At 42.1% G+C, this 17,598-nt stretch overlaps 3 protein-coding genes across 3 annotated transcripts in view; 2 read left to right on the forward strand and 1 right to left on the reverse strand.

Moving 5' to 3' along the window:
• Window positions 1-17,598, reverse strand: part of cyth1a (cytohesin 1a) — a 282,462-nt gene that overhangs the window by 140,263 nt on the left and 124,601 nt on the right. The gene's annotated exons all lie outside the window — the stretch shown is intronic.
• Window positions 7,310-12,736, forward strand: notum1a (notum, palmitoleoyl-protein carboxylesterase a). The gene is made up of 11 exons (XM_087808904.1): window positions 7,310-7,757; window positions 8,810-8,862; window positions 8,987-9,082; window positions 9,330-9,390; window positions 9,485-9,543; window positions 10,206-10,308; window positions 10,388-10,579; window positions 10,657-10,754; window positions 10,819-10,966; window positions 11,329-11,376; window positions 11,464-12,736. The coding sequence occupies exons 1-11, from the start codon at window positions 7,444-7,446 to the stop codon at window positions 11,765-11,767; spliced, it is 1,476 nt and encodes a 491-aa protein (XP_087665030.1). The 5' UTR covers window positions 7,310-7,443; the 3' UTR covers window positions 11,768-12,736.
• myadml2 (myeloid associated differentiation marker like 2) lies at window positions 16,057-17,360 on the forward strand. The gene has a single exon (XM_087809353.1). It carries the CDS (start codon window positions 16,317-16,319, stop codon window positions 17,226-17,228), a length of 912 nt encoding a protein of 303 aa, XP_087665479.1. The 5' UTR covers window positions 16,057-16,316; the 3' UTR covers window positions 17,229-17,360.

Genomic DNA, 17,598 nt, shown 5'->3' on the forward strand with positions numbered 1-17,598 from the left:
TTGGATGGATGGATGGATGGATGGATGGATGGATGGATGGATGGATGGATGGATGGATGGATGGATGGATGGATGGATGGATGGATGGATGGATGGATGGATGGATGGATGGATGGATGGATGGACGGACGGACGGGAGAATGGACGGACGGGAGAATGGACGGATGGATGGATGGACGGACGGACGGATGGATGGATGGACGGGAGAATGGACAGATGGAGGGACGGATGGACGGATGGATGGGTGGATGGATGGATGGATGGGTGGATAGATAGATGGATACTTAGATGGATACTTAGATGGATGGATAGATGGATAGAAAAGATGAAAGGCGTCAGGTGTTGCTCTTAAAAGGTTGAAAACAGCTTCTCTAACAATGAGATCACAAAGGGAAGAGTCAAAGCTGCTGATGATTAGAGAACAGTGAGCACCTTACTGATCTTCAATCTGCATACCGACGCTGTACTTTCGGAAAGGCTTCAGTGAAAACAGATAAAACAAGCCTTTGATCTTATATAACTTTGCATTAGCATAACTGGCAAAAGGTGTTGCGGGGCAAAGATGCCAGCTGGGCCCTCTCGCTCATCGCGGCCCCAGAGCCCCTCCGCGACCCTCTCTCCGTCCACATGTTCATCTTTACACTAAGGAAGTGGCGTTGACAGGATAGTTCTGAGGTCAAGCGAGAGCCAGAGGTCAAGCACTTCCTCCTGACATGAAAGCACATCTGAGCACACCTTGCCGTTGGTATCTGTCGCCCCGGCCCCATCTGCACCTACATGATCTGGGGCTCATCAAGGCCCTAACAAAAGCCATGTGTTAATTACCTTTGAAGGTGTAATGACTTCAGGGCCACAGCCGATCTTCATCTGGTTTTCAAAGTGAGGGCCGGAGAACAGGTTACGGTTTTTCGACATGTTACAGTTGTTCACTCGCCACTACCTGTGACGCATGCTTTCGTTTAAACACAACCCTTCAGCTTCGACAGTAATTAATCTCTCTTTTGGCGTTTAATCCACAGAGTACACAGCTAGTTGACCCCCACTTTTGTGGGCTTTTAAATAAGTAAATGAAGGAGAAAGTTCTGACACAATTGGTCCTACACCTGTCACCCAGATGTGCCAGCACTCACATCAATGGAATTTGACTGTTTCCTCAACTGCTGTGTCGTGATTGTTTGTAAGAAATATTTCACTATGATTTCCTATCGACCCCGTCATCCGTTTGAATCATATAAAAGTGTTTGGCCCGAAAAAAAAATTCTTAAGAAGAAAAAAAAGTGCCAGACAAAAATGCAGCTGGATCCTTTCATTAGTCATCAACAGGTCTGGAGTTTTGCGAGTAAAAAAATCTGAGTAACACTTTCCTTTTTCCCACAAATGACCGCGTTTCTTTTTCTGCAAGGAGGAGAAAGGGAAGTGGGCGCTGTGTACTGTATTCCCAAACAGATACGCCGCGATGTTTTTGAATAAATGTTTCCGACCACAGGTGACTTCAAAGGGCAAAGATGAGATCTCATGTTCAAGGGACGCCCAGAATCAACACATTTGAAGGAAGTGGCTTTTTCTCCGGGAAAAAAAGACCGGGTGTGAAATTTGTTTATCATATCACGAACCACTGTTTTCTGAATTGTTTACTCGTTAATCACGAACCACTGGTTTCCGAATTGTTTACTTGTTAATGAGTATACTTGTGTTTATTTGTAGGGGTACATAACCCTTAACGTTAAGGGGTAGTGGCAATAGCTTCATCTAGTCCATCATTTATACCCTAAAATAAATTGTATTTTACTTTCGCTCTTTACTTTCATTTGACTTGGAGTTAAGAGCTCTACAGAATGCAGAACTGCACTTTCGCTCCAGCGGTGTGACTTCAATTCCTGGTGCAGTCACTTAAAAAAAAAAGAAGACATTAATAAAGAAACTCCTTCAACTATCGGGCGTATTCTTGGCATTTCCAGACAGTTGGTGGAGTTAAAAGTCTCTCTGGTTTCCCACTGAAAGCCTCTTGCCCTTCTCAAGTTACGCCTGCGGTCCGACCGACAATAACACAAACAAACATTGAATAAAGAAGATGGATAAGTGAAACCCGAGGCGACCCTAAAAAACAAAAAAACAACGACCTCTAAGCCTTTTCGATTTGATGCACATGACAGTTGACGGAATCTTATGAATCTAATAACAGTCATTTGTAATGGGGAAGGGTGAATTACTTTGGTCTTCGGGGTTTTGACGGAGAGCCAGTGTAGACAACGGTTAGGGTTTTCCACCATCAAAACGGTTGCCAAGACGTTGATGAAAGAAGTATGGTATAGCACTGATGGAAAGTGAGACGAAGAGGGGGGGACTGAAGAGGCTGAAGCAGATATAAAAAGGCCAATATCAAGTGGCAATAGAGGCAGGTGCAGATAGAAACTATCATAAAGTGCCTTTTATTTAATACAAAATCGTTCACTGAGAGGTCGTAAATCTGAAAGAAATGTAGACTTGCAACGTCGAAGTCCGTCGGCAGTCGATGTACCCTGAAAAGTGGGACGACTTCAGAAGAGAATAATTCCCATGTCCAGAATAAACCGGTGGAAAGTGATCAAAAGGCAGGAATGATGTCACTTGAGACGAGAGGCAGACAGTTGGCGTCTATGGGTGCACGTTGGCGTAGGCTGCCGCCCGCTATTCAACAACATATGACATCAAAAAAGAAAATGGCCCGTGCCAAAAGAGAGGCTGGCACGCTCTGTTGTCTTTGTTTTGTGCCATCCTAGCCAAAGGGATAAAGATAGTTGGGTAAAGTGGTGTGAATAATATACCACCTATAATTTGTGAGAGCATGTAGTCACGAAATCATGGGACAATTTCCCATTATCTTTTGCCCGTCCCCACCCCGTGTTCACGACTACAGCTTCCGTGGAATTCCATGTTTGACTTTAATTGAATAATGGCCATCTTTAGCAGCTGGGCGTGTCCTTTAAAGGCATTTCCTCATAAAGAATTAACCCGGTTTAGTAAAATGAATAATCTCTTGTGGCGCTACTGTCACGGCCTGTAATAAGGATTTTTCTCCAGTCTGTGGCATGAATGAGAAGGAAAGCGCAGACACACACACACACACACACACACACACACACACACACAAAAAGGACAGATCCTCATAGTGTTCATTTGTGGAGGAAGCCCGGCTGCCGCCTGCCTGATGATAATAATAGCAGGTCTAGATAATTGGTCTCTGTCACTACCTAGCGTAGGGTTCTTCAAGGGGTGATTCATGCTCGAGGCATGAATGGAAAACTGCCTGTAGAAAGCATAGCAGAAGGATGACCCCCGTCCGGAATCAAATAGACGGATTGGAAGGTTCTCCGACAAAAAAGGAATCGCATGGCTACCCCTTGGTTCCAGAAAGACTCCTAATACAAGTTGTCCTTCTCTTGAAAGAGTTCATTTTTATCAAACAGGGCATCATCTGTAACCAATACATGGCCTCCTGTTATGAAATGAGAGCCTGTTCGACAGATGTCTCCCCGACTCTCTTTCTCCTGCCTATTGCTCATTTACATCCACGTCTGAGATGGCACCTCCCGACTCCAGTCAAGATCAAGGTTGTTTACCCCTGTTCTCCGAGTGGTGTCGGGAAACACGTGCGGAGGGCGCTTCAAAGGAAGCCCCTGACACTCCGAATGTTTGTACATGTTTGTTAAGAGGGAGTTTAACAATAGCTTTGACAAGAAATTAAGGGGCCCAGCATGAGACATCTTTGCTCGAGATGTCAAAGCGACCCGACGTTTTTACCCCGGATAAAGGAAGGCGTTCCTTCGTCATTTACTTGTATGGCCTCTAACCGATGCTGCTCAAGCAATTGTATATGATTTTAAACAATGTTTTGCTTGATAGTAGTTCGGCAAAATATTTGATCTAATGCAACCAACCCGATGTCAATGGTGGCTCAGTAGTAGGTACCTTTTTTTTTAGTCAATTCATTTTAAGATTAAACCTAATACTACGGTTCCTAGGTAATATATATAATATCATAGGCGGTGGCGCTTTTCACACCCTTGAGTTTCCTGGGTTCGATGCCCGATTAGGTTGCTTCCTTTTTTACCCCAAGTACTTTCGAATCGTGGAGGTTGCTTCATCAAATTTTGTTAAAAGTGAGTTGTTGGTGGCAAGGTTTGCAAATCCATACCATTATAGTTTAGTTTGCGGAGCCGCAATACTGAAGTATTTTTCTTAAAAAAAACGCTTTCTAGGATGTAATGTAACAAACAACCATCCACTCAATAATGAATCCAGTCCTTGATCGACAAATATAAGCCAGATAAATGATTAGGAATCAAAGGTAAACAGGTCAATCTTCAACAGGACAAAATGATACATTTGTCCGATTACTTCAGAAAGTGTGACTGTCTATTTATTCAACTCTTACTTTGGACTTTTGAGGTGCTTTAAAGAGTTGACAGGTGGATGTTTTCTTTTGAAGAATATGTGGCCTTTACACTGGTGACTGAGTTAGCAAAAATAATCCTTCTACTACTGAGACCAAGAACAGAATTGGAAAAGCCCAACATGAATGGTTAATTTTCCAGTTTCCATCCACTGCCAAGCATTGTCTATTTTGATTGAATACAACGTAACTCATGTTTCCTGTACAATTACTACCCTTTCAATATGCCCTACATTCCACTGACAGAACGGTCAAGCAACCCTTCCATATTTCATATGGGTCAACATTAAGTTGTGTTGTAAGTTAAGTGATTGTAAAAACCAAAGGTGGTAATTGCATTTTTAACAAATGTCTCGATGCGATGTAAAAAATTCTATCTTCTCCTTTGTTCTTCCGACGAGGATCTCCACCTGTTTCTGATGATCTGAGCCAGAGCCTGTCCCTTTCAAGAGGCTGATCCCTCCAGATCTCTTTGATGTAACTTGACCTAACGGTTCCAACTAGCGGGACCGGACCATCGCTGACGGACCCCCCCCCCCCCCCCTCTTTTCGATTGGTGCAAAAATCGAACCGAAACAGGCACTTGAAGATGGACAGTTGGAAGATGAGCTGAGCAGAACTGGCAGACTCAGACGGCGAAAACGGCCAGGCAGGCCGTGGTCACGTGATCAATGCTGCCAGCCCAGACTTAAGCAGTAAAACCTGTGGATCTGTGGGGGCACATGCAACTGATCGGAGATGAAAGACAGGCTTTGACTTTCACAGGAGGCCTGGAGTCAGGGTGGGGGGCTAAACAGGGGATACAAGGGGGTACTTCTGAAGACTGCCATCGGAACAGCTGGGTCATTTTTCAAATGACCTAATTCTGAGATTAATCCGTTTGGACGGCGTGGTTGTATTCCAGTCTACGCCGCTAACAGGCAAAGGGGCTTAACGGAAGGAGTTCAGGCAAGGTGCAAAGTGGAGGAAAAAAAACAAGAGCATCAACAGTAGCAGCACTTCATTCACATCATTCCTTCATGTCGTCGTCACTTTCCTCCTTCGTCCTGAGTCACCGAGGCGTCTGAAGGTCGCACCTCGAATCAGCGGATGTATCGACAAAACCACCGGAACATCTTTTAATAGCGTCCGTTGTTTGTCAGAAGTGCCATCTGCAAGTGATTTGAGGGTTGTTGCATTTTTGTGGACGTTGTGTGATAAAACAGGGAGGTATGGGTCAACGTGACTCAACTATAGTATGTGACAGAACCTCTTCTTGGAGGTGATACCACATGTTTTTCATCCGTTTGAAGTGTCCAGAGAAGGAGTGAGTTCACACGTATCCTACCTGATGGTGGATTTTCTCAGTCTGGTAATTGATCAAACAATAGTCAATTATAAATAACGAATAATACGCACCTCGCATGAACAGACCACCATATTTATTGTGCCAAAATATACTGTATTTCTTCTGAGCTTTTATTCCTTTCAACAAAAGTTCATATTGAGGGTGTGGTCCGAACCATTCCTGTTTAATCCCAATGCTAATTAACTATTAGCATTCGAGCGGTAACAAGTTTAAATACATAATAAGACTGGTGGCGCTTTTGGCTTTTAGCAATTTGTGACCCGAACCCTCAAACCAATATTTTGGCAATATAAATATATGATATCATTTTTATTTTATTATTAAATAGTTGTTATATTTATATTCTAATGAGCTCAATGTAACAGCAGGTTGCATAGTACAATAGTAGTCCTTCGCGCTCAAACATCAGCTTTTTTCTTCGATGAAGAGCAACACATTCTTCAAAATATCCCTGGATCCAGATGGTCATCCAGAACATTTTCCCATTAAATAACAAATTCACAATTGCCGTCACACACTTTGGCAGAGATAACTAAAAATTGGAGGTTACCAGCTTTTTTCATTTCTAATTACGTTGGAATAAAAATTGTTGATTTGTTTTTAAACTAGATCTGTGTAGACAGAACAAAACAAAAAAATAAGAGAGGTAGTTTAATCTGTTGAGTCCATAGTTTCTGGAATAGTTTTAATTATAAAATGCCTTTTTTTCGCAGGTTTTCTTACACGTTAAAAATGTAAATATGTGTTTTACCACTCTAAATAATGTTTCATTTTTTCATATATGTAAAGAATAAACTACCCATCAAGACTCAACCTTGAATGTAATCTCTTCTTTTTTTTCAGACTCAAAAACGTCTCTCTTAAATGAGAGGCTGTCCTGAGGAGAGCCTACCTCAACCGGAATGAGACATTCCACAGATAGAGGCGAGCTTCCCATCAGGATGCTCCGGTTCGACTTAAAATATACAGTAGACGAGGAAAGTTTTTTGGAAGGGAGACCGGAGTGGGAGGGAAGGAGGCAAGGCAGGGGAGAAAGAGTGATGGCTGCTTTGATCTTTGGAGGCCCAGTCTGGATAAAAGCAGAAAAACAAGAGCTTTAAAGAAAAACACCGGCATCTTGTCAATATTTGAAGTCTTTTCCTGCTCGGCCATTAAACAAAGTCGATCAATTCCAGGAAAAGTGACTTGAGAAATAGGTAATAACATGATATTAAGAGCGGAATAATAAAGTGGTGTTGTGGAGTAAAAAAAAAAAAACATGTGTATTCTCACTTCATAAATTGTCGGTGGGAAATAGACGTTTGAGGAGCAGAAGAAGAAGCCACCACATCAAATAAAACATCGTGGATCAAAAGAACCAACGCATGGACTTTTTTTTTCTGCTCTATAAATTTAAAAAAAAGGGGTGGGGGTTTAGTCTGCCACGCTCGAGTCCTGCCCCACTGCTGCCATTGGCTGGCTGGACACACAAGGGGGGAAAGTTTGAATAAAATTCAAGAGCATGGCACCACTGTTGTCGTTTAAGCCCCGTGCGCTCCAGAGTTTGGAAGCTGCGTAAAAAGTTGAACAGAGGATCAATATCGGCGTTTATTTTGGACCGAACAAGGCGAATATCCACAACTTTTTGTCTCTTAAATCGGATATTTTTTTTAATTCCTAGAAGATGACAGCGATCAGGTTGGTGTTGGTGCTGGCGTTGATGCAACCCTGGGGGGGTTTTTGCGCACGGAGGTTCCGGGGTGGCCGCAACCCGCAACCGCGGCGAGCGCCACCTCCGCCCACGCACCGCGGAGACACCACCGAGAGCTTCCCACTGGATTTCACGGCCGTGGAGGAGAACATGGATAACTTCATGACGCAGGTGAAGAACCTGGCGCAGTCGCTGTACCCGTGCTCGGCGCAGAAGCTCGACTATGACATGAAGCTCAACTTTTTGGACAACACGTCGGTCACCTGCAACGACGGATCTCCTGCTGGGTATGTGGTTTTTAAAAAACAAACTCAAACACCCTGATCTTTAAAAAAAAAACTAGTACAGATCTTTTTTTTTTTTTAATAAAGTTGCTCAGAAAACGATGCGTCGCTTTCATCCAACGTTGAGATTAATGCGCAAATATCCATTTGGAGATGTGGAATCCTGTATAAGCCATGTCAGTAAATGCATAACAGATGTATAGCATCAGTATTATCTGATATTTTTCCGGTAAAAAATACAGTTTGGCGTCTCAATTACACTTCAAATATTTATAGTTAAATATATCTGACAAACGATGACAGGAGGAAAGTTGAGACATCCTTTTCCTCATCTGGATACTAAAAAAAATCTCTTTAACTATTGTGTCCAAGAAGAGTATATCTCCATATGAACCGTTTTTTTTTATATCACTTTATGGATTTAATATTCAGTGTAATTCCTCATAAACCCCTTCAGAGCCCGGACCAGAGGAGCGTTAAAGCTTCTGAACTCTTAAGAGACGCAGCAGGAGCAAAGCGAAGGTTAAACTGACAGATGGTCCTTTTTTTTTTTTCTTTTTTTTTTATTCACTACTAATCCACTGACTAGGCCAAGGCTACCAATGATGTCAACAAGTATTTCAAATGTAATTGTGTGATTTTTTTTTTTTTAGAGGGGTCTTTTTTATTTCCTAGTCAAGTTGCAATAGTTGACCCTCAATGAGAACATCCCGCATCACCTGTCTTCAGTTTACATCTCTTCAGATAGGATTCACAAAGACAACCATTCATCACCGTCTTAATCTCGACACAGATTATCTGTATAGGGGTTGACGGCACTATCAGCCTCTGAGATCTTCCTTTTTTTACACATGATAACATTTGTTCCATCGCAGTTAAGTTGCATATTTTCCTAAATGTTTATCACCTTTTTTAAACGATATCAATGGACACAGTATGAGGGCTTGTATTCAGAAACCATTATGTCATATGAAGGCATAGACAAAGCGATGAATAAATGTCATATTTTCACTCCCTTATGTGTGTTTTGATTGTAACTGGTTGTATTTTTACAGGTATTACTTGAAAGAATCGCGAGGAAGCAGGAGGTGGTTGATATTTCTCGAAGGTCAGTGTCAATCTTAATTCTATATTCATAGCTAAAAAATAATGATTATTTTGGTTAAATCAATGGTATCACAACCTCCTTTATGGGCATTTAAATCTGAAATATATCCCTTGTTTCTGTTCAGGTGGCTGGTACTGCTTCACCAAAGAGAACTGTGACACTCGGTATGAGACCATGAGGAGACTGATGAGCTCATCCAAGTGGCCTCAAACCAAAACAGGTGAGTCAGTAACATCCCATCATGGCCTCCGCTCGCTCCACTCGGACACCCCGTTGTTGTGTGTTCTCATGGCCACGGTCGTAATTTAGCTCTGGCTACCTTGGCGCCCGCGGCTACTTCCGTCTCTCATTGTGGAGTAATAACTGTCATCATGTGGTGGCGGTGATGATGATGATGAGGAGGAGGAGGATGAGGAAGAGGATGGGAGTGCTGGAATGACTAATGATACATGTTTGACTGTCTGCAGGCACCGGGATCCTGTCTCCACTGCCCGAGGAGAACCCTCATTGGTGGAACGCCAACATGGTGTAAGTTGATGGTGTTTATCTATAGTTTCCTTTTAACAGGTTCTTACTGCTTACATCCTATAATTGAAATGTTTTTTGTTTTTATTATCGATAGTTTCATCCCTTACTGCTCCAGTGACGTGTGGAGCGGCGCCACTGCCAAAACTGAGCAGAGTAAGTTATTATTTAATTCTGTTTTGTTCTAGTGACATGATTCAGTTTTTTTCTCTCACTGCTCAAGTCCTGTACAACAAATATACTATATTTTGAGGCATAGTATTGGAGAGATATTTGAGAACCAACTTTTGTTTTTAATTTGCCCTGATTGTATTCGACTGTATCTAGTTTAAAGTTATATCTAATAGTAGAACAATGGTTTCCCCAAGTGGTCCGTGCGCCCCCCTAAGGGGACATGACGCAACGACAGGTGGGGAACAACGTTTTTTTCATACACACTTAAAATTAATCAACTAAATATTGCGTGATTTTTGGCCCTGAGTTATCTTTGAATGCAAAGACCGTTGTTTTTTAATCAAAACTCATGATAGTTTTTCTGTATAATTCTTCTGGAATTTTCAAGGAAATATGTTGTTGTTGTAGAATTTTTCTTCTTTAGTCCTTTGAAATTGAATTAACACAAAGATTGAATACATAACATAAATATGATCATTATCTACTAAATGTATAGTATTGTAAAAAAAACAAAAAAAAACACTGTCCAAACATTTTAAACTGACTTGGCAAAAAAAAAAGGTATAAACCTCAAATGTTGATCTTGATACCATATCTTGGATAAAGATTGTTCTTCTAATTATTTTTCTCTTTTCTTTAAACAGAGGGTTATGCTTTCATGGGCTCGCTGATTATCCAGGAGGTCGTCAAAGACCTTCTCAACAAAGGACTCGACAACGCAAAAGTTCTGCTTCTAGCAGGAAGCAGGTAATTCTCCACCATTATTTGACCAAATTATTATTATTTTTGCATTATTTTTTAAGTCGATTAATAATCCTGCTCACAGTGCTGGCGGCACCGGCGTCCTGCTGAACGTCGACCGGGTCGCGGAGCAACTGGAGGGACTGGGCCACACCGGGATACAGGTCCGGGGTCTCTCCGATTCCGGGTGGTTCCTGGATAACAAGCAGTACCACTGCACCGACTGTGTGGACGCCATCAACTGTGGCCCCACTGAGACCATCAAAAGAGGCATCAAGTATGTTCAAACACAAGCACAAGAGATCCTCAATGCTTTTATTTTTATTTATTTTTAAACACGCAACCATCTTCCAGATACTGGGGCGGTGTGGTACCGGAAAGGTGCAGGCAAACCCACGAAGGTGAAGAGTGGAACTGCTTTTTCGGATACAGAGTCTTCCCGTCAATAAAAAGTAAGTATCAACAGGACACTGTGGAAAATTTGATCGATTTTAATTCGCTTTCTTTGTGGCTCAGGCCCGGTGTTCGTGGTCCAGTGGCTGTTCGACGAGGCCCAGTTGACGGTGGACAACATCCAGCTGACGGGTCAGCCCATGCAGGAGGGACAGTGGCGCTACATCCAGAACCTCGGCATCGAACTGAGGAACACGCTGAAGGACGTCCCGTAAGTGACAGAAGAAGACGTTCAATGAGATTCCAATATGCGGGGGGTTATAGGACTGACGATTAAAGCGGGTGGAGATTGAACATATTTGTTTCTGGGCCCCCTCCGGTGGTAGACCAGCGTCATTGCAACCATGTTAGACTGCAGGATGTGTTTACAAAGTACATCCTGAGAGTTTTAAAAAGTACTTAAGTGAATGCAAAGTCTCTTGCCCAAAAAAGAATTTATATATTTTACATACTGCTGCGTAAAGAAGAGTATTTTTAATTTGCATAATGACATTGCTAGATTTTCAGAAAAAAACTTTTATTTTGAAGACCACGGTACTAATTAATTATTCTTTTTTTTTTTCTTAATTCAAGAGCTATGTTTGCACCAGCCTGCCTCTCCCATGAAGTCATCACAAGAAAGTGAGTGGATAGTAAAGCAGATACAAAGATACCGGTATATATGTCATTATATATGCGCTAACAGCGTCCTCTTGTGGTTCGTTTCAGCTACTGGCTCGACATCCAAGTAAAGGGCACCTCCCTGCCCAGGGCCCTGCACTGCTGGGATCGCAGTCTCCATGACAACCGCAACAACAAAGCGCCCCCCAAGGGATGCCCGGTGCACCTGATCGACAGCTGCCCGTGGCCGCACTGCAACCCCACCTGCCCGACCATCCGAGACCAGTTCACCGGGCAGGAGATGAACGTCATCCAGTTCCTGATGCACATGGGCTTCGACGTCCAGAAGATGGCGCAGCAGCAAGGCATGGACCCCAGCAAGCTACTGGGCATGCTCAGTAGTGGCAGCTAAAAAAAAACAAAACATGGTGGAACTTTAAATGTTTTTAAAAAGCTGAGCCTGAGAAGGGTTAGCTGGTCACTTTGACCAGTGTCCGTATCTGATACCTCCAAGGACCCGTCCAACGTCACCTACCCCTCCTTTATGTTTACTTTTGGTACAAAACCTCACATGTTCAAAGAGTTAAAAAACAAACACTCAAAAATAAAAACATATTTATCGTAAATATAATCCCATTTTAAGGATACTCATTGAAAGTTTAATCATTTGGCATCTAGATCAAATCAAAAAGAGGGGGAAAAAAAAGTATATTTCCTGGGAAACGAATCCTGTGTCGACACCATTTGTTGCACTGACCTTCAGTCCCGTCCTCTCACCACAGTCGCTCCAGCAAGTATCATATAAGCTCACTAGTCAAAAATCAATGCAATGAACATTTAAAGGGAGACAAACTATGTGTATTGTATATTATTTTTTTCTCGCGTATTTGTATAGGCTCTTTTTTCGAGTGTTCACTATTAAAGCTCCCTCCTTAACAGAGATCACTTTTTTAATATAATGTCGTGTGTAATGATGTCTTTATATGATGTTGGACTTCACATCACTACACGGAAGGAAACGAAAGGTACTAATTTTATTCTGAAAAACTCAAAGCTTCATTGGTTATTTACATATTTATTTTGTTATGTAAATCATATTTATAAGTGCTATTTTCACAGAGAAGAGATTCTTTGTAAATTGTAAATACATTGTTGTGTTTTTTTTTGTGTTGAATGCATGTATTTGTATTAGACCTTAAAAAAAAAGAAAAAATGGACACATTACATTCACTTCCTTCTGCTACTGACGAACGTTGTCGTGTAAATTGTGTTTGCGATGATGGAGTTTTTTTTAAAAGAGACGTCCACGGGAAGCAAAGTGAAGGACGTTCAAATCTTTCCCTGATTAAATTTTATGGATTAAAAATAGATTGTTACTGGACTTTGCATTTATCCGTTCATTTATCGAGAGGTTCCCATAAAGAAGGGGTACAAGTTTACTTCTTGGTTCCTGAGCTACGCTGTTCTTCATGCAATTGGCAAAATTGTGCGACACAATCCCATATACCTGGGTCAATAATAAAATGTGTTTATTATTAAATAAGACATTTTAATATAACATATTTTATGATTTATAGACTGGTGTTAGCTTTAAGCATCTCATGTTAGCTTGAAAATAAATTACTTAGTCACACTAGACACGCTTATATACACTTTTATTACTTCTCTGGATACTTAGATTAATTATTCAATCGGTTTAGCTCTGAGAACCTTTGTGGGTCATGATATCGACAAGTATTAGGTTTCAAGTTAACTTTAGGCATTTTAAAGTTTTTTTTGGGGCCTGTTGAAATGACCTGGCGGGAAAGAATTTGGCCCTCAAACCTTGAAAGAAAGATAGCAGAAGCACTACTGTAAAGAATCTGGGTGTATGCTTTGACGAGGACTTGTCATTTAACTCACACATAAAACAAATCTCACGGACTGCGTACTTCCACCTTCGTAACATTTCAAAAATTAGGCACTTCCTTCCTTTAGATGCTGCTGAAAAGCTCATCCATGCTTTTGTAACCTCCAGGCTGGACTACTGAAACTCTCTTCTGTCAGGGTGTTCTAAAAAGTCTCTCAGAACTCTTCAGCTCATTCAGAACTCTGCAGCTCGTGTCCTGACTAAGACTAAGAGGCGCGAACACATTTCCCTTATAGAATTTACAATACAATTTAAATCATTCTCCTAACCTATAAAGCCTTACATGGTCTAGCACCAACATACATTAAAGATCTAATCCAAACTTATCAACCCTCTAGGACCTTACGATCCTTAAACTCTGATCTATTAGTTATATCACAAATCTCTAAATGTAGATTTGGAGCCAGGGCCTTCAGTTGTCAAGCCCCTCTGCTGTGGAACAAACTACCGGCTTCAGTCCGGAGGGCAGACACCCTCTCTATGTTTAAAAACAATCTTAAAACCTTACTTTTCGATAAAGCCTATAACTAACTTAACTGTTTATCTTAGCTGCTATAACTAACTTAACTGTTTATCTTTAGCTGCTATAACTAACTTAACTGTTTATCTTAGCTGCTATAGGCTGAGAATGCTGGAGGAGTTTAAGACACTCTGTATATCCTTCTTTTCTGCATTACATTCATCAGCTGTGCAGTTTAAACCCACACCTGTTTATTTCTCTCCCGGAGCCCCAGGGCTCCACCTCCAGAGCTGCTGCTGATCCAGGATCTTCACCACGTCATCACATCCCAAGTTCTCTCCAGCACCTCTATGGACTCTCCTACACTGTCCTCTTTTTTTTCTCACTGTATCCTCCCTCACTCCTCTCCTTATCCATCTGTCTACCCCCCCATCCTTCCTCCCAGCCGGTCAAAGCAGGAGGCCGTCAACAATGAGTCTGGTTCCGCTCGAGGTTTCTGCCTTCTAAAAGGAAGTTTTTCCTCGCCATAGCTCACTGCAAAGTGTTTCGCTTCTTGCTCTTTGTTGAATTGCTGGGATCTATTTTTCCTTAATCAACTATAGTCTTACTTCAACTGTAAAGTGTCTTGAGATAACTTTGCTTTGATAAGACACTTTAAATAAAATTGAATTGGATTGAATTGAAGTCCTGAAAGGGAACCCTTCAACTTACAAAATCATATTTAATTGATTAATTCCCATTCATCTAATAATCTAATCTAATAATAAAATAAACAAAATTCCCGAAGGAGATCTCCAGAGCCGCGATTAGTAAAATCAATCTAATTTAAACTAATCTAATGACTACGACAATGTATGACCGGAATTGGAGCCCACAACTTTATCCGATAGCGCCCCCACGTGGTTTTCCAGATAGACTACAAGTAGCCTCCAGTGCAGAATCCAATTCTGACTTCAAAGCAAACAAAATGCCAAAAGAGGGGAAATGGAAAAAATGAGAAATCCGTCGTTTTATTTATTTACATCCTATAATTATTCTTACTTAAAGTTTACTTCAACTTTGTGGGAGTCATATGTATCAAAGTTAGTTAAAACATGTGTTTATTTGCTTTCCTACATTGACATGTATGTACATTTATTTACTTGTAATATATTCATATATATTATTGTGTGTGTTTTGGTAAAGAAGGACACGGTGCTCCAGTGATGAGTATAAGAGAAAGTCTTTTCACAATATGATTTGTCCTTTTCCCATAAACATTTGTCGTTTAGCTTATCGGAAAGTCTACGTCGAAAATAACCTTGGAGACAGACTTTTCTCCGGCAGCCAAGGTTTGTTTTGTTTTAGAAACTTGAGGGCGAGACTTGTCCTTCAACAAGTGAGGCTAAACACATTGAGAACTAAGTCATATATATATATACAGTATATATATATATATATATATATATATATATATATATTTCCCCACTATATTTGACTGTAAATATACATATATTACATTCTTTTATTTTGCATTTCACTCCATTATAAAAAAGCATATTTGCCCATTTACTCTTCACTCATTTCATCCATGACATTTCAATTTTTCAGGAATTGACACAATGTTTATTTAAATTTATACAATGACATTTTCCGGATTTATCCTTCAATTACTAAAATATATTTTCAACCTAATTACCAGGATTTAACCATTCACAGAACACAATTAATCAGCTTTTTAAACTGGTTTCGAGATGGGTTGTGTTTACGACGTTAATTAAAAACACCTTCTAGTATCAAAGTGTTCTTAGGAAGCTTCTAATCCACACGACTCTCCTCTGACATGTTTCAAATCCATCTGAACTCATGTAATTACGCCGCCGGGGCCCTGTGTGTAATTTCTGCCTCTAATGGGAAGTCTCACTCTCGGCTCCCTGTCATTACTCTCGCTGTAAATGCCAGTTACATGCGAAAGGACGCTCTGACTCAGCCTTCGCCGCCCTAGAAATACGACTCCCCCAAACACTCCGGCCACATGCACGTCTCTCCCACCCCTCTGCGGGATATAGACCCCCTATTTTTAGACCTGGTTAAGGCCTTGTAACCCTGGGCAAGGCAGGGAGTTTCGGTTTAAACAACAGGCCAAAGCGATCTTTCGGGACGGAGAGGGGAGTGTGTTTCGGTGAAGCTCCGGGGAGTAGGAGGACAAGAAGAAGAAAAATCAAGACGCCTGGGTGGGACTGGAGAAGCACAGAAAGGGGTTTTCATGTCGCATGTAAGGAGGTTTTCTTAAAGGGTTTTCTTGGATTTTACACGACTGGACCTTTGGCTAAATCACCTGTTGTCGTTTGGATTGTTGGGAAGCCATTATGAAGATACAGTGGAGGTATTTATAGACCAGGAACTTCTTGTCGAGACACTGGATATTGATGCCAAGAACTGCAACTATTTCAAGGACTTTTTAATGGTTGGTTCGATCAAACTTCAGTAAGTTCACCAATAGACCTATACGGAAAAAAAGGCCAGCAAAGGAATACTATTTGTGATCTAGGACAATCTGGGAGCGCCACCAAAAAAAAAAGGTCCTAAGTGTTGACTTAACCCTCAGCTGACATGGATCCTCGAGGGGAACACTACCTGAACAAAGACGCCGTGCTCTCGCCGCTGGGCGCGGCACGAATGTGCCAGCTGGGTCTGGGCTGCATCATCATGGCCCTGGTGTCTCACGGCGCCGGGTTCAGCGCCACCTACGGGATCTTCTGCATGTTTGTGTGGTGCTTCTGCTTCGCCGTCTCGCTGGTGATCTTCACGCTGGACATCACGCGGCTGCACTCCTGCATGCCCATCTCCTGGGACAACTTCACGGTGGCGTTCGCCATGCTGGCCACGCTCATGTACATCACCGCCTCGGTGGTGTACCCCGTGTACTTCCTGGAGGCGGACTGCCCCGACGACATCTGCGAGATGAAGATCTACCGTATCGCCGTGACCCTCTGCTCCTGCTTCTGCTGCTTCCCGTACGGCACCGAGGTGTTCCTCACGAGGGCCAAAACGGGAGCCGTCGTGGGCTACATGGCCACGGTCTCCGGACTCCTCAAGGTGGTGCAGGCGTTCGTGGCCTGCATCATCTTCGGAGCGCTGGCTAACTTCAGCGAGTACGACTCGTTCTACGCCACCCAGTATTGCGTGGCGGTCTACAGCCTCTGCTTCGCCGTCACCGTCATCGTGGTGGTGCTGACCGTCTCCGGGCGGACGTCGGCTCTGAGGTTCCCCTTCGACCGCTTCGTGGTGGTCTACACCTTCCTGGCCGTGATCCTCTATCTCAGCACGGCGCTCATCTGGCCCATCTTCAGCTTCGACAGGAAGTACAGCAACAGCACGCGGCCCGAAGACTGCCCGAGGGGGGAGTGTCCGTGGGACAGCAAGCTGGTGGTGGCCGTGTTCTCCAACATCAACCTGATCCTTTATTTCGTCGACCTCATTTATTCGCAGAGGATTCGGTTTATCTCGAGCGCCGCCGCTTGATGGACACATGTGACCACCATCGATTACCAATGGGTGTCTTGTCTGTTATTTACCAAACCAGTATTAAAAGACTTTTGCTGAACTAATTTAATTTATCTCAACTGTATTATTGAAATTATTTCCCCTGCTTCAGCCTTAAGTGTATTTTAAAGTGTTATTTTGTTTTTAAATTAAATGCTGCTAAGTTTTGCTCGCATAGAAAGAAAACGCGTTTTAAACTGACTATTTTCCTTTTTATATTCTCAACCATATATCGTTCATTTTATGTGAAACTTTCCATGATATTAAAACGACTGATGTTGGTTCCATTTCTGGCGTCTTCATCCTTCTTATTCAACTGTTTAAATGACCGGAGGATCTGATAGAAGTA

The sequence above is a fragment of the Callionymus lyra genome, chromosome 15, assembly GCF_982586985.1.
Source record: "Callionymus lyra chromosome 15, fCalLyr1.hap1.1, whole genome shotgun sequence".
NCBI classification, from domain to species: Eukaryota; Metazoa; Chordata; class Actinopteri; order Syngnathiformes; family Callionymidae; genus Callionymus; species Callionymus lyra.

Coding starts and splice junctions, on each gene's coding strand:
- notum1a (XM_087808904.1), top strand. CDS start 7,444: ATGACAGCGATCAGGTTGGTGTTGGTGCTGGCGTTGATGCAACCCTGG. Junction 8,863..8,986: donor GTGGTTGATATTTCTCGAAG/GTCAGTGTCAAT, acceptor GTTTCTGTTCAG/GTGGCTGGTACTGCTTCACC. Junction 9,083..9,329: donor GTGGCCTCAAACCAAAACAG/GTGAGTCAGTAA, acceptor GACTGTCTGCAG/GCACCGGGATCCTGTCTCCA.
- myadml2 (XM_087809353.1), top strand. CDS start 16,317: ATGGATCCTCGAGGGGAACACTACCTGAACAAAGACGCCGTGCTCTCG.